This window comes from Pseudomyrmex gracilis, unplaced genomic scaffold, assembly GCF_002006095.1.
Source record: "Pseudomyrmex gracilis isolate BER0280 unplaced genomic scaffold, ASM200609v1 scaffold_46, whole genome shotgun sequence".
Taxonomy (NCBI): domain Eukaryota; kingdom Metazoa; phylum Arthropoda; class Insecta; order Hymenoptera; family Formicidae; genus Pseudomyrmex; species Pseudomyrmex gracilis.
The window spans coordinates 682,970-701,030 of record NW_018020630.1 but is presented as its reverse complement, the minus strand read 5'-3'; the positions used below and the strand labels follow the sequence as shown (position 1 = coordinate 701,030).

At 40.1% G+C, this 18,061-nt stretch overlaps 1 protein-coding gene across 1 annotated transcript in view; it reads left to right on the top strand.

The window, feature by feature from the left end:
* The first annotated feature begins 5,957 nt into the window (after nt 1–5,957).
* LOC109853342 (plexin-A4) overlaps nt 5,958–18,061 on the top strand; it is a 131,841-nt gene continuing 119,737 nt past the window's right edge. The window contains exon 1 of the mRNA XM_020425342.1: nt 5,958–7,200. Coding sequence (XP_020280931.1) covers nt 6,004–7,200 — 1,197 coding nt within the window. The 5' untranslated portion in view covers nt 5,958–6,003. The remainder of the gene's footprint in view (nt 7,201–18,061) is intronic.

Genomic DNA, 18,061 nt, shown 5'->3' with positions numbered 1-18,061 from the left:
TTTATACACTCACCCCGTTATTAATCGCGCATACGATATTTGCGCGTGTATGCGTGCGCGCACACAACACACATACACATGTGCGTTGCGTCAGTCCTTTCCAAGTTGCAAATTAGTGAATTAGTTTCGTCTCTTTTTGCACATAATCTTTTATTAAAATTATCTAACGTATCGAACAGTCTTTTAAGGTTTTTTTTTTGTTTATATACGTGTGTTCAGGAAACTTTTTGGCAAAATGTTACGTTTACACAATATATATGTAGCAATAAATATTTTAGTTTGTTTTGCTTAAGTAAGCACTTGGTTTGTTTTGAACGTATTACCGTAACATTCTTTCTCACGTTCTTTCTATTTTGGTTTTTCGACTGTTATATAAATTGCAGATTGACGGACGCGACTCGTTTGTTCGTTACCGTAATCAAGAAAATATTAAAAAGACAAAGGATTCCAGAGCGAGTCGCCGTATTGCCTTAAAAAGACAGTGCGTACATCGCCGAGAAAATCCGTTCTCATAGTGTATCACGCGCAAGGTTTCTTGTCGTCTTTTCCCCTTCGTCTAACTAGATGACACACGCGAGGTCTCCTTCCCTCACGCGGTCTTTCCTGCCTGGAGTCTGGTTCTATTTGTCTCTGTCACCAGTAAATGGCCTTTACCGAGCCCCATACGAGTCTTCGAGATATTCCTCCTCTCCTCTCCTCTCTCTTTCTCTGACTCCGCAAATTCTCCGAGTTCATCCTTTTTCTCCTGGTTTCTCTTTTCGTATCTTCTTGTATTTTTCCCTATCCGCTTTGCTTCCTGTATATCTCTCTTTCTTTGTCTCTTTTCTCAGACCTCAAGTTACAACTGACAAAAATCGGCCCACTACTCGATGACGCTATCGGAGCGATTTCTCTCTGCTTTTATTTTCTCACGTTGACCGTAGATAATCGCATTTGCTTGCATTTCCTGTTACGATAAAATATCGTAATACATCAAAAAGAAAACACGTACGAGAAGAAAGAAAACCAGTTTGTTTCATAAAATAAGGATTATTTTATTGTGTTTTCAGTCTCATATTTTTCCATAAGCATGAAACATTATCGCATACATGATAGTGATTTAACGTAAAATACGTCATTGTCAAAAAAAAAAAAATGTCTAGTTTATGCAAATAACGCGTATATAACACAATACTTTTATCTTTATTTTTATTTTTTTTAGTTTAGTAAAACTCTGACGAACGTAACATAGTATCTGCGCACTTAAAGGTTAAACAGCTGATACTGGCAACTCGCCAATTCTTGTGAATGTCGCGTGCCTGTCGTTCGCCCATTCACTATCGGACAGCGATATCAATGGAAAAATCCATTTCGCTGATTTGATGTCTCATCGGAATTTACTGCAAAACAACCTCAACTGTTTCGTAATGTTTGCGAGTGACAAATAGACAGCGGAATTTTTGATATGTCATCAATATAAATAGCAGAAATAACAATAAATGCAAAATAATATCGTGATATTATTTTCGACCATTGTGCAATTTTAACGCAGAGGAAGAAGAAGATTAAAAGCTGACCAGAGCTACGATATTATATTTTGATATTTCAAGCTTGTTTTTTGTACACGTCGCGCGCTGAGATAATGCGCCGCATATGCATTATTCATAGGGTTGAAAATGCAATTTTCTGGCAGTTCGAATCCGAATCGTCATACGTCATGCCTCAAGTAATTGCGCACGAGGGTTTGTTTCCGGCAAACCATGTGGTAATTTTGTTCGAGGAGAGATTGATAACCGCCGCGATAAAGAATACATTCGGATTGTATTTCCAAGTATACAGTCGTGTCTCTCGTTTCGACGCGCGATGGCACGCCGGCTAAATCCTGCCGTGCACAACGTCCAAGTCATTAGACGAGACCAATAAAAATCGGAATACATACATATTACTAGTGTGATGCTCTGGGTGGGCCGCTTCTCTCATTAACTTCGACAGATCCATCTACGCTTGTCGTGTTTGTTTTTTTGTTTAGTTTTTTATTTTTTGTTTTTTTATTTTTTTTTTTCATCCGACCTGATTTTCCTCGTAAACGATTATCTGATACCGTTTCTACGAGCTCGGAGATACATCACACTTCGTTGCATTATGAATCATTACCTCATTATCTGACGGAATAAGTAATCTTTGCGATGCGCATTTGTATAAATAGGAGAATTTACGGTTGCGCGTCACTTACTACATTATCGAACTCAGTCAATGTCGAGTTACAAATCGAAGTGTAGTCTCTCCTCGGAATATCATGTATCGACTTGTTTGTTTTTCTCTTGTGCATTGAATAACATAATTTATTCCGTTATAGTTTAATTATTGTTATTATATATTTTATTCAAATACATTGTTCGTTAAACAGTTTTTCTGTACAATATGAAAAACCCAAAGACTGGTATTTTTCCGAGTAAATACCGGAAAATCGGCTGGGATAATAGCGCGTTTGTAAATCTCTGAGGCCGGTCTGAGGCAAAGATAACGAGCAAAGATGTTTACGTAGAGTTTGCTTCTTCGCGGCATATACTTCGTGGACCTTCGGTTAAGTTTGTCCGTAGAAGAAAAGTTCGCTTCTGTCGTCGTGGCTCCGTGCCGGCAACCGACTCAACATGCCAGACTCGACCTCGAAGATCGGTCGTTTTTAAAAAGACAACGACTACAACCGAGCGATTGTTTAAATCCTCTAACGATTGTTCAACTCGTTAAGGATCCATTAGGGACTTCGGAGACTCGGTAGATCGCGCAAATTTTCTGTCTCTCGGAGTGTACCAGAGTATCTTTCTCTTTCTCTCTTACGCTTCCTGGGGACGTTAGCGGTGGCAAATTAATTCAAGTTTTCCCATCCCGGTTGGTTGTAGTTAAGTTTTTGCTAACGGCCGTTCTTTCCACGGAAAATTTTCCCGTAGCCCATAATAGCTATATATATATAGTATATATATATTGTTAGATGTTTAAAAGCTTTTTAGTTTGTTACATCGCCGAGTAAATCTCTGTTATTATTGGAAACTGCGTTTGCTCGGCGGATTATATGTAGATTAACAATCTGGAAGAAGTGCTAATGGATATAAGTAGATTAGATAGATAGATGGATGACTTGTTTGAAAAGAGGAGAAAAGAGAAAAATGGGGAGAAATGCTTGAGCAAATTTTTCTTGCTGAATATTAATAGAAAATTGCAGAACTGGTTTAATATATATGATAATATGTGTGTATGCATACATAGAAAAATATAAAATTTCTACAATATACTACTAACAAAATAAAATATTGTCAATTTGTTGCTTCGTGACTACTTAATTTGTTTTTATATTATAGCAACACAAACATATGGTTAGTTTTTGTATATAATTAATTAAGGAGAATTTTAACGCGTATAGTTTTTTTTTCTCATTATATAAAATATTATTTAAGAGTTCCTCTTATTAGTAATTACGTGAAATATATCAGTGTTTACTATACCCTCGGGTGGAAAAAAAAAGTTTCAGTTGATAAATTGGAGAAACTGAGTTTTTCGTTGCTTTGAGCGTGCGCACTAATTAATCCGTAGTTTCATGCATGTTTGACTTTCTTGACTACCGTAACTCGTCGCGGAAATCAAAAGATGTCTCTATCGGCCTCGGCGAGATCTGCGATGCAAACTGCCGAGAGCAATTAACACATTCGTTAATTACCGTTTTAACCGACGTCAAGGTGCGTGTCGCTCCTTCTTAACACAATGGGAATTCATGAAGAAAGGCACGCGTTTCGTTCATCAGATACGAGAGAAACTACCGGTAGTTTAGCGTGTGTGCAATAGTTGGCGTGCGCGTCTCCATTCCGCACCCGAAGATGCAACATTTCTAGAACATTGACACGTCAAAGAAAGTATTCGTGGTATTTCAATACATATTGAGAAAGTTTCTAACTACATAAATTGTACATGAATAAAACGAGCTAGGCTTGTATGCAACTTGGATATTTCTTCGACGGCGATGTTCTTTTCTAATGTGCATTCTTGCGTTATAAATAATTTCTCTTACGGAGTCGCATGTTCGCGGGCGATTCGATACTTATCAGTGCACGTGTCACCTGATCTACTTTCTTTTTGTTCGCGCGATCGTTACTCGTACTGCTTACTCACCGCGAATGGCTCATACAATCACGCGAACTTGGTTATCTTTTCGTTTATTTTTTTTTGTTTTTTGTTTTGTATAGCACGAGCACTTTTGTACGATAATGGACTTTCTGATTTGTCATTTAATGAATAATGCGTATCGCGTCAGACGACGATATTGCAACGAGAGATGTGCTGCAAAATTATGTCGCGCTCAGAAAGAAACAGATCGATGAAATCTATTGATCGTTTTGTACTTTTCCCGAGCGAACACGAGAACTTGTATAAGTGTTTTCGAAGTATGAGGTTTCAACTTCACACCGCGCGCGTAGCGTATTGCTTGCTTGTTTTTACAGCCGACGAAGTGTGCGATATTCTACGATATTTTTTCGAGAATATATATATATGTGTGTGTGTGTGTGTGTGTGTGTGTGTGTGTGTGTGTGTGTGTGTGTGTGTGTGTGTGTGTACGTTGCAGATTCTATGTCAGAAGAAACCGATAGATAAATCATTTCGCTTACTATTGCGACTTAATCTGTAGGTCACATTGTATGGAAATTTATACAAGATTTTTGCATCCAGATGTTAGTAATTTTTCTACGAAGCAATGCGCTATAATATCAAGCAAAATCAGTGAGAGGTAATTCAGTAGGGAAGGAAGGAGAGAATGAGAGACAGAGAAAGAGAGAGAGAGAGAGAGAGAGAGAGAGAAAAAAAAAGAGGAGAGGAAAAATAGATCTTTCTTTGAGAAATAAGAAAACTTTTGTTTCCGATCGGCCATTACCCTCCGCGTTGCGATAAGAGACTACAGAGAAACGATTGCCGTCTTCTTTTCTCCCCTTTTGCTCGCTCTTCCTTTCGACCACCCTTCGCTTTTCCCAGCACGCTCTCTCGTCCCGGAGAAGTCGGCTGTTTCATTTTCTTAAGAGGGGGCCCGAGATGCGCTCGGGAAGGGCGACGTTTCAAAGGCACCTGGTTTTTCCTCGCTCGATAAATCGCACATTCTTCCCTTTTCCCTTCCCATCTCGCTGCTTCCATGGCCTCGTTACTTTCGGTTTGCTACATTTCGCGTTCGTCAGTTTCTCCAAATACACGAACTTCCAAGCGATCAGTAAGGGGAAACACCCCTGAACGCATAGAAATGCTTACATTCCATTAACGAGACGTCATTTAAATGTCTTTGACGTTGTATTACGCGTTTGCACGTTCGCTGCGAGTCGGGAAGTTTTAATTCTTACTCACGGTACGCGTTTACAATCTATTTTTTTTTTTTTTTTTTATCCTTTCTCTATGCAAATGTATATGTTTTATATATTTTTCTACTGTTCAAAAAAATGTAATTTAAAGTATTCGTGCTATTATCTTTTTTTTATTAATTTTTATGATTTCTATCGTGACCATAGTTAGCAATAATTGTTTCGTGTCGTTGCGCTAATTACACCTTTTCCTTCGATCGAAAGTGGATTATATCGCGTGCAAGAAGTACTCTCACCTTGAGTCTCACCGAAGAGATAATCGTTGCAATTATGCATGGCAAATGCTATCTCATGCGTGTAACGTCTCGCTCTTCGATGCTGCAGATAAAAATTTCAAAAAAAAAACCGTTCTAAGAAAACTAAAGACGTTACAATATTTATCTCAATAACATCTTGTCTCCAAGTATCGCTTGTAGTTTTGAATATATCATTCGAGATAATTAATCAGCGACTCGATTGTTTATTTTTCAGGCCTGGGCGAGGCTCGAAGAAGAGGCCACCTCCGCCAAGATCGCCGGGCAGCGCGGAGGAGGAGGAGGAGGAGGTGGTGGTGGTGGTGGTGGAGGAGGAGGAGGAAGAGGGAGGAAAAGGAAGAAACCACGACGGAGTCCGTTAGTGTGAAAGTAGAGTAGGCATGTTGTCAGTCTTCCCGGCAGCGACGACGGGGACGATGAAAGCGGCGCGGTCGGTGACATCGCAACCGCGTCAACGATGTTGGAGTCGTCCGCTGCTGATCTTGATTCTGACGTTGTCGGTGTCATCTCACTTGCCGACGGCGCGCTCGGTGCCGACCGACATTATACAAAAATTCCACGATCCGGAGGTAGAGCGCATGAATCACCTGGTGGTGGACAAAAACACCGGTCGGGTGTACGTAGGCGCGGTGAATCGGCTCTATCAGCTGTCGCCGGACTTGGTGTTTGAAGAGAAAGCCATCACCGGACCGCAAGGCGATTCCACGGCGTGCTCGATGTTAGATTGTCCCCGCGAGGCACAAAAACGATTGATCGACAACGTGAACAAGGCATTGGTGATAGATTACACAACTACGCGGCTCATCTCATGCGGTAGCCTGTTCCAGGGTATGTGCACAGTACGTAATCTGCACAACATATCCAATGTGGTACAAGAGGTGAGAGAAGCGGTCGTGGCAAACAACGCTACTGCATCGACTGTCGCGTTTATTGCACCCGGCCCGCCGAATCCGCCGGTCTCTCAGGTCATGTATGTCGGCGTGACCTTTACCGGTAATTCGCCCTATCGCTCGGAAGTTCCGGCGGTGAGCTCGCGTTCCCTCGACAAGGACAAGATGCTGAATATCGCCGAGGCGGCTGTCACTACCGGCACCCGGATGTACGTGAACTCTTTGTCGCGCGAACGTTATCCGATTAATTACATCTACGGCTTCAGCAGCGGGGGTTTTAGTTATTTTCTCACGACGCAAATGAAGAACACGGAAACGCCGATTTATCTGTCAAAACTGGTGCGCGTGTGCCATGACGACGAGCATTATTATTCGTACACCGAGATACCGATCAATTGCACCAGCGACGAGCGCAACTACAACCTCGTGCAAGCCGGCTACGTCGGCAAAGCTGGTTCGGTGCTCGCCGGTGACTTGGGCATCACTGCCCAGGATGACGTGCTTTTCGCCGTGTTCTCCGAGAGCGACGGGCCCAACAGCGACGTGCCGCAACCTCACTCGGCTCTGTGTGTCTACTCGCTTAAGGCGATTCGCCGCAAATTCATGAGCAATATACAGAGATGCTTCAGCGGCGAGGGACAGCGAGGGCTGGAGTTCATCTCGCCGAGCCACAAATGCATATCAACGGTGAGTCAATTTGAACAGCTTAATTTAGTCATCACCGTGTCGCTTTCCTCGCGTACGTAATCGCGGAGTTGTCACCTGATATCTTGCTTATTACGTGTGTATAAGAAAAAAACAGAGAAAAACACACATATATCTTACATTTAGATAAAATTATCAATGAATTGTCGTTGAGACAAATTACTGAACGTAATTGAAACACGTATTTCGAAATATCTATTTACAGACAGGCAGAGTAAAATGCGTGATTTTGAATTGACCTATCAGAAATTTACAGCTAAGTTTAAAGCGTACCATTACTCGCCGAAACCTCTCGTTACTTTGTTCATTCTCGTTTCGAGCTCGCGATGGATTGATAGCTCGTTTAAATGAATTGATATCTCGCGCGCGGCTGTTGTTGCCGGGCAACAGTAATTCGCGGAAGGCGCATACTTTGCCCGTACGGTATTTGATAGCTCGGGTATCGCAAGGGTATCACAATGCCATCGCTAGCCGGAATTATTATAACCACACGGCGTGGCGCGCATCACGGTCGGAGCTTTCTGTTGTCGAGCGGTCTGAATGGCCGTCAGGTGAAAAGACCACCTCCCGTCGCAAGACGGACGCGATTCGTCCTCCTCGATTATTACGACGCGAATCAATCGGCCGCGTCTTGCGGGCACAAGGCTTAGGTTTATCTGTCTCTCTCGCTCGCATTTACGTAACAGGTGGCGTCGAAAAGCTTGAAAGAGGTAAGATGCAGGAAGACCGGTGCCGAGCCGCGGCACACAAAGCGCCATATGCTCTTTCTATACGCACGCGCGCCATTTGTGCGCGCGCGAATAAACGCGAGACTTGCGCGCGCGCGCAAGAACAATCTTCCTCTCCGCTGCGCATCCGCCTACGTAGAATTGCTGCACCGCGGATGTATCGCGTATATTCGCATTGAGAAATCGCGAAAGACTTATTATCGCGCGCGTATTAACTTTCAGAAACGGTATTATAATTTCGTGCACATTATGATCCGTGAAAATGTTATTATATTTATTTTATTACCGTGTGCAATTTGTTAAATTTTACGTTTAATACGCGTGTATGTATTTGTTTCAAATCCAGTCGATCGGAAATACGCGTGACGATATTGTTTTGTTTATTTATAATCGCGTAATTAACATTATTTGCAATTAAAATATTTATTGAAATCCGCAGCGATTGTAAACAAAGTGATTGCTACATGTATAAGCGGACAATATGTATGTATAGGATGTTTCGTAATGAAACCGATATAAACTTTGCCGCCGGTTTGTTTCCAGAGTTTGTTCTAAGCAAAAATATTTATAGGAATTACAAATGGATCGATTTTTGACTATATATCGGGGAGTTTATATATGCGCTTGTATATTACATATATATATATATTTATATATATATATATACGTTATTCTAGGTACACTAGTATGTTTCAGTATCGACAGAAAGAAACAAAAAACAATTTTACATAAACATGGATGAATGGATGCTTTATTCAAAAGTTGTATTGAAACTATTTTTTCGCTTCTTTTTCCAATACACACACCCACTCACACATACACGCACGCACGCACGCACGCACGCGCGCGCACACACACACACAAAGCAATGAAAATGCATATAGCTGTTTGCTGTACCAGGTTTTTTTTTATTCACAATCCCTGAGACTGTCGCGATCGATCGCTGTTGCTCAGCGGTTAACCAAAACTCGTAGAAACAGCGATGAGTCTTTTGTGTTTTGCTGATAGCTTTTGATACGTCATATATATATATATACACACATACACACACAGACATACAAAATATTTTTGCGTGCATATATAGATTCTATATATAGAGATTTTAACCTTTGCCAGACATAAAAAATGACCTACGAGTTGTCCAGACTGGGTCTGTGAGATCCACGCGACCTTTGAGTTTGAATATCTCCGCAAAACGGAATAATTTTTTAATTTCCTTTTTTTAAATAGAAAATTTAAACGATTCTGCGTCGATGAAAACAACAAATTGAAAAGATCTTCCTAGTAGTTTCAAAGGAACGCAGAAACTTTTGAAACGTTTCTGCGCGTCATGACCTAATAAATCGCTATAAATGTACAAATATTTTCATAAAATTATGAAAAAAACCAACAATTTTGTACTATATTAGAAGTGCACGGACTAAAAAAAACATTTACTTAATTTTCGAAATGCCAACGTCTTGTCCAGACTCTCTCTCTCAGATCCTTTTCGCACTTAAAAATTCAAACTTCGCAAAGCTATTCAACGAAGGACGCTGTCAACGATTCCTACCATTGTCTAAGGCCTTAAAGTTATTTTTCATGGCCTTTAGAGATGTCGCGCTATATTAATACCTAGTAAAGACACTAATTTAAAACTTTTGGGTGGATCTCGGAGACCTATATCTGGCACTGAAGAATTACAATATTGAGATTTTCTATGAAACAATTGGATAACAAGTGAATAACAAATACTAAATGAAAACTTTGCTCGCGCGCGCGCGCGAAAACAAGTTTTCGACACAACTCTAATATTATTACTTCCTATAAAAAAAAAACAGTTTCAATTCTTATCGAGAGTAGAAAGTTAATTTCAAAGCGATCGTGGAAAAAAATTCGGTAAATAAAGAGAAAATTCGCGTCGCAGAGCTTCATGCATACTTTCAGCGAATTGATTTCACACGGATACGCAATTTCGACTGAATTTCACGATTCATGCTCGTCTCAATAAACGATTGCGAGGCACGTCTCTCCCTACAATACAAACGATATCGCGAAGTCACCGTACGAAAGCGAGTGAAACGGATTCGCGATATCAAATTAGGTGGACGCGCTTACTATTCGACTTTGTTGAATTTAATTCTATCGCAATTGACAAAAATGACGTTAAGGTTCAGCTCTTTCAAAGAACGTCGTGTAATGTAATTTAAACTTAGATTTTTTGCCAGTAATTCACGGAGTCACAAATGTGTGACGTTAGTTTTTATTTGTTTTGTTTTTTTTTGTTGGACTCGTAGAAAGTTCCTCAACGAATAAAAAAACAATGTTGAGAGATCGCGCATACGTATCTATATATAGTGTCCTTCTTTCGTGTATTTCGAGTATCTTTCAGAGTTTTCGCAAATTCACTTTGCCCGTCGTCTCGCGAGAAAGTAATGTGTTGGTGAACCGAACAATTTATCGTTATTTGTACATCGTCGACACTCGATCTCGTTTACCAGGAACTGTTCGAAAGCGTCGATTTATATTAATTTGACATTCTCGCTGTAAACCCGATATCCAGAGTAGGGATACTAGTAGCATGGTGTAATAAAATTCGATACAAAACATTATAAGTAAACTTACAACAAAGTAAATAAAAGTAAAACAAAAATTTTAAAGAAGATCGATTTGCGGAAAATCGCGTGAAATATCTCGTCGATTTATCACATTTGTCTCAATTCTTTTTATTTGTCTTAACAAATTCAGAACAATTATTTGCAAAAAACAAAGAGAAAGAGGGAGAGAAAAACCATTCATCTTTCCCATATCAGCAGAACCATTTATCTTCGATATCGGGTAACCGATACAAGACTTTTCTCTTTCTCGCGAAGAAAAAACACGTAACGTTTCTAAGCGGCAGTTATAACGAACCTTGCGAGAGAGAAAGAAGAGTTATTGTTGCGTAAGATGCACCGGCACGAGTTTCGCAAAACTTTATCGAAACGGTACTTAGAACTGTTTTCAGTGCCCGCTTAAAGATGCGGAACGTTCTGCGAAGTCTAGGCAAAATGATATTCATGACGCGGTGCGAGATTTATTCAAATTTTCTGCATTTTTGTATCTCTCTCACTCGCTCTCTTACTTTCTATTTCTCATCTTTTCGTCTCTTTCTCTCTCTCTCACTCTCGGAACTTTTCCTCTACCGTGAGAACGTATGCCGGAACACAAAGGATTTCTTCTTTACGTAGGCGAGAAAAAGGGCGCGGAACCTGCCGACTGAGAGTCAGTCGCCAGACGAAGATAAGCGGGCGACCATAAAGGAGATAAAGATTGTTTGTTTGGTCTCACCGACCAACGAGCTGCCGTGGGACAACGCATTCACTTCTTCTTTCTTTTTTCTTTCTTTTTTTTTTTTTTTTTACTCTCTCGCTTTCTCTCTCCTCGTTCTACTAAGGTCGATTCTCGAGCCTCCTCCTCCTCCTCCTCCTCTTCCTGTTTCTTCTGTGCTTCTCATCCGGACGAACGACCGCAAGGTTCCGGCGAAACGGAAGTAACACATTCGCCGGATGCCGTGTGTGCATCTGGCTGATCAAAGAACGTGTTCCAGTTTTCGGAATCCGTGCAATTCGATTTTGTCAGGAAAAAAAAAAAATACGAATTAGGTAACACACAAAGCTGTGTAAAAAAAGTCGTAAAAAATTAAATTCAATATTTACGACTCAGCTTCTCGTCACCGTTATTTTTGTCAAACTGTATTTTCTCACATGCAATTTTCGTGTTTGTTCTCCACGGAATTTATCGTTGTGAACGTTTTTCCATTAGCGTGACGCAAATTGTGTATTATTTGTTTTTTACACACGTTACATAAATTATTATAATTAGTTTTATAGATCTGTATATAAAAAAGAGAACAGAAAGCAAAACGCGTATTAAAAGCTCTCGCGTTTGTTGTGTTTGTCGTGTGTGTGTGTGTGTGTGTGTGTGTTTTGTCTCGTAATAAATAAATTTTACTTCGGCATTTGATGTGCGGCACGAGCTGTCAAGTGGAATAACCACAATTGCATTAAGGTAATTTGAAAAGAGAAGAGAGAAAGAAAGGGAGAGAAAAAGGAAATGAATAAAGAGAGAAAAGACAGAAATAACAGAGAGAGAAATTTGGAAATTTTGTTATGTGTGTACGACATGTACGAACAGAGAACGTATTCGCGTTTCTCGCGAATGGTACCTACTCGTATAGCTATGTGGATTCAATTTTTATGTCACAAAAGAATCGCGACAAAAGGGATCGACACGAGATAGAGCGAGGAAGGAGTAGCGCGCGCGTTCGAGGAAAACCCATTCGCACAAATTGGATGGCCTCCTCTCGCCTCGGCCATCGGGGTGAGTTTCGCAATTAAAAAGTTTTGCATGGCAAAAAAAAAGCCTCGTGACTCGTAGGCGGTGTAAATGTGGTACAGTTTCGCGGGATTTTTTTCTCTCTGTCTGAAAAAAAAAAGAAAAAAAGAAAAACGAGACAGTTGTGTATGTGTGTGCGCGAAAAAAAATCACCCGCGCCCGATTGTCGCGGAAGATAGAAGTTCAATCGATTCCCCGGCGCATCGAGGATGGAAAATACACGGATATGATGGAGAAAGAGCAAAGTAGAATGTTGAAAGCACTTTTATTTATTTACACGCGTGAGCAGATCCTCGAAGATAAACACGCAAGTTGAAGTCTTAGACATTATATGTTATATAGATATTTATAGTGTTTTCTTATTTCTTACGTAGAGATGTCTTTGAAAACAAATAAAAGTTAGCGGCGCAAGTTCGATATAGAGAATATCTTCTTTTATATCGTTACATCCCGAAATAACTTTGCGCACACTCAGAGAGATGCGAATGTCGACGACATTCCAGGTTTTACGCTCGTAATTTATGAGGCGGATGGGATCATCGATTTCGTACAGCGCGTCTCTTCTTGCGAATTACAATTGCCAGTAAAATCGAATCGAACTTGGTGAGATGCGGGCCACGATTTTTCTGACGACAAAGAACTCGATATTTTCGTTGTTTTCTCGGGACAAAGATTTCCTCTTTTTCCTCCCTTTCCGCGTTTCTTTTTCTCCTTCCTTCGTTTGTTCGTGTATAAACCTCACTTTCACGCTCAGAAAACAGTTAGAGGCGGCACTGCGGAGTAACCGTATACCGGACTCTTACTGGAGCGTGGAATAGTAATTACTCGAAGTAATGACGACGATCCCGCTCGGTAATTGTGTCTCGACATTTGAACCGCCGCTGAAAACAATTTCTCCGTGCGATATATAAAATTGAAAATAAACAAGTTAATTTATTTTCTCTCACGCGAACGCGAATTTGTTCTTAACGGCACTTTGAAAATAACGGTTTAATCGAATATTTAAATATTGATATTCGATGTGGAAACCTGGCGCGATCTGCCAGGCAGTTGAAATAGATTACACCGTGAGAACGTTCATCTCGCCGCGTTTAAATCGTATAAATCCTCGCGCGCGATCTGATTCACGTAAAAATTTACTTCTAAATCAAACGTCGAGACATTTAATTTTGCATCAACGTCTGGTTTTAAGAGATTGAGACGTTCACATGTGTATATACACGTACATATATATACATACATATATGCATGTATACACATAAAAACAAATTTTATCCACTATTGCTAAGCTGGTTAAAACTGAGAACAGCTTTAAAGCTGCCGTCTAGCCATTTAAAGATCTCTTTGCATACAATTTATTTGTAATTTTCTTTTCTCTTTAATAAAGTTGTTGTTGTTGTTGTTATTATTATTATTATTATTATTATTATTATTATTATTATTATTATTATTATAAAAATAGTCGTGACAAGCCAGTATTTGTTTCTCTCGTTCGTACATTTTGTACGTATATAAATAGTTCAAACTTTCTAAAATTTAGATACAAAATAACAGCTCGAAAAAGAAACAAAAATAGTAGAAAAAAAAACAATGAAAAAAACATGCAACAGCGCTCCTCAAAATAACATGGATTTCAGATTTTTTCTTTAATTGAAATTGAATGTTTTAAATTGAGTTTCCTATTATTCTCCATTACAATCTCTTAAATTTTCCACACACAATTGATTACTTTGTAGTCGATGCTAGCACGTAAAAATTGTCCGTGTAACGAATAAATGTTATTCGAGTGAAAAAAAAAAAAAAAAAAAAAATTTGAAAAGCTGCCGGAAGTCACCTGCCGGAATAAACTTTTTGCGGAATCGTCGATTCGAGCGAGCACGTCGGCGCGTCACATCCGGCATGTATTAGACTTGGTGCGGCAATAAGAAATATTTTCTCGCCGAGTGGTTTCTGTTCGACTGTGGTGTGGTATGACGGAATCGGGTCGAGGCATGGAAAACACGTCGTGCTTCGATAGAGTGCACATTATGCAAGTGCATCGCCGCCGCCGCACAACTGCATCGCGCTGCCGCGGCGCAATGCATTTGTGAGTCGTGTGCTCTTAAAAAGCGCGAGTGCCCGCCTTCGCGGGCGGCTCGTTATTTTACGGTTGTTGCGTTTTGCTCGCCTTCGCGCCCGCTTCAGTTTATTGTTTTCAGCGCGCGCGCGCGGAGAAAAAGACGGGGGAATTCCATTATGAATTGAGACACCGCACACTCCCCAACTCCAGTAGAACAAATGCATTAACCGATTTTTGCCGCGAGTGCGCTGCTTTTGATGGATTTAACGCACTTACAATTTGTTTCACGTAACACACGTACTTTTTTACACAAAGCGGAAAGCGCAAGTTGAGAACGACGAGTGTGTAACGACGACGCCGCGTACGCGTACACACAAAGCTCTTTTTTTGTAAAAGTAAAACTGAAGGCAGGAAAAGATGGAGTAAGGGCGGTGAGAAAGAATAAAAGAGTTTGAAGACATGCCAAAGATTGCTGTATATAGGTGGTACGCGGACGCGAAGAAAGGAGTAAAAAGAGTAATCTCTGTGGAAGTGTACGAATGGCGGAACGGCGAGAGGAGTGAAGGGAGCGAAGGGCGCGAGAGAGCAGAGAGCAGTCATGTTCGCGTACGAAAAGTTTCTCGCACCATCTGACTCACGCGGCAAAGAGTTCTGAAGAGCGCACCACCGCTGACGCTTTTTATCGGAAAAGAAGGTTAATGAGACGCGCTTCCCGCGAGCCGCAAGAAATGTTTCCGCGAAATTCGAGAAAGGATTATACAGTGACGCTGGGCGTCACAAAATTCGATCGCACTTTGTCGTCACGTTATTAACTTTCTCTGATTTCCGTTATTTCAATTTCTTAATTCTATTAATTTAGTCAAGCAGCAAATTTACGGAAAAGTTTGCTTTTTTACTTTAATATCAATTTACGTTCTTTATAATTTCGATTTCCGATCTTATTTGACACAGAACGTTCCAACGTTAAATTCAATTTCTGTGATAAAAAATAATCTATCCACAATGTGAAATTAAAAACTAAAATTAAAAACTTTAATTAAGACAATATTTTTCAATTTCTGTAATTACTGAAAAATTTTATCAGATTCCTATAATGAAGCAGATAAGATTTAATGTAATAGATAAAATTAACCGCGACTAAGAATCGCTTTGTAAAACGACGCACGCGATCGACACAGGCTTTGACATTTTGCTCGTCGAAACGGGATTTGTTCAAGATCGAACGGGATCGAGAGACGAGCAGTGTCCAGAAAAACCGACACAAGGTACTTGCTGTTCCGTTCTTATTCGATTTCAATTTTTACCGAGAGAGCAGGAATGGAATTTAATTTCAAGGTCAAAAATTAATAACGGACGGTGTATAGAGAGATTTATTACGTTAACGGTACGTTTGTAATCTATCTTGTTCTGTTCCCTCAAACAACACACTGCTGCAGAAACTGTGCAAACAATTATATTTTGCTTGTGTTTTATTCCAAGGCGGAACATTAACGCGTTAAAGTACACAATTTTCTCACTGTGAGTCTCATCGAAATATTTCCGTGCCAAAGCAATTGAGGGCGCGTCCTTGAAACATTTATGATATGATCGAATGAAATTGTCTCATTGACACAATGGTGTCATCTCAATGGTAGATTATTACACGGGACGATACGTTGTAGTTCCGGTCTCGCGCGCCCAATATGCGATTACGTTACTGACACAGTCGCAGCAATTTTTTTCGTTGCGCGCTTTTTTCTCTATATTAATATTTCAGAATTCGATTACATTCGTGTGATTTCAATCTCAGGTTTATCTTTCCTATTACCGCGGTAGTTTTATTTATTTATTTTTTTTGTTTTAATCGAGAACGTTACAGATTCATTCGTCGATAAAAGAAAATCTCACGCGCGCGTGGTTACTAAGCCTCGGGACAAACATCCGTTACAAAGATTGTTTCGCGCGTGTAGAGCAAGTTTTCTCTCTCGGTATCGATCGAAACGTAGACTCGTTTATCTTACCTTTTATCTCATACCGATCTCGTCGCCTCGAAACACCCACGATTTCGAAACCACTTTCGAACTTTCGAATTATTTTTCATTTTTCTCTCTTTTTTTTCTCTCTGTCTACGGTGATAGCTCTCTGTTGTCGTACAGTGTTATTTGTCATGTACATCAACTTCCATTATCTATGTAGACAAATTTTCTATCGTATCGAGTTTGTTTCTTTCTCTGTCCATTACTTGTTGTTTATAAAAAGTTACTCTTACGTTCTATTGCTTGCGTATGTGTTTTTGTAATACTTTCATTCAAGCGTTTGTTGGATGAATACTTTTTCCGTGAGGGATTATTAATCGTATACCTGTTTGTCTTCACCTCTCTCAAAGAGAGCTTGCCCTACATGACAAAAATATACATGTGCTTCGGCTCGTTTCGCTTCTTTCTCTTTGCCTGACGTTTCCAGCACATTAGGCTGCTTGAAATAATAATCGACCGTCTCTTCCTTCCGTTCGCGTCGCCATCGCGTCGAATAATCCGACGTGCCGGTGAAATTCACGCTCCGATCCCCGCGAATCCCTTCCTGGCGTCCAGTTTTTCGTTCGACCGACGCTTCGACGGGCGCAGCTCAAACAAATGCAAATCCGTTAAGCTCGGGACTAAGCTCGGGGGCTTTTATCGAAAAAAAGCTGTGCCCTCGAAATCGGCGACCCTTCGCGACGCGACGGCGAACCGCAAGCTCGGTGCCATCGAGAAGGAGCAACGTTTTTAATCCCCGCGAACGCGTTCCAGAGCCTCTGGCAGCTTTGCCTGTCCTAAATGGCCGCATAAATATACAGGGAAAAAGTTTTGTAAACGCGAAAAAACTCTCGAAACGTATATCTTTCTGAATATCTTTTTGTTATCGTCAGAAAGACGACGATGCTTTTTATCTAGTTTGTTCCTCGTCGTGCATTACTCAAACTTCGCTTTAATCTAGAAAAAAGTGATGTTTGCTTCGTACGCGATCACAAACAATGGATGCAAGTAAATTTTGTGAAAATATAAAAAAAAAAGTGCACACACGTGTGGTATCAAGTTTCCTGAGTGATTGTATAATATTTCTCGTTTAAAAAACAAACGAACTATTTGAAATCCGATTTTTCAAACAAAGATCGAAATATTATCTAACTGTTTTTTGATTTATTCGCGATCGGTAAAGAACGATCGACGATTTCGACTAATTTCGATTTTTATTTACGCGGGAGCATGCGAAGAGTAAAATGTGCGCGCGATAAAATTGATTGAGTGACAATAAGATGAAATTCGTGATATTTCGTATCATATAAGTATATTTTTTTGAAGTCAGACATTCTTAAGTATTTGGAAAAATTGAGAGAAATGTCACGATATTTACCTATCGATACGAACAACATTCCGATATAAAATACCAACCTCGTCCGAGACACAGCAAATGCCGACGATCTTTCAACCTGTAATTTCGTAAAGTGCAAAACACAGAGGCACACAAGTTATGTAATTTGCATACTCGTATACGATCTCTCACTTATGAGAGACAAAGAAAGACAATATTCTGTTTTGCGATATCGCAAAATTTGCATGAGTTTTATTTCGTGCGCATTTATAGTTTCGATGTGTTACAATATCAAGAGAGAAATATATAATAAAATATACAGCTATGTAATATCAAGAGAGAGAAAGTAAACCGCACGTTTTTCTTCGTG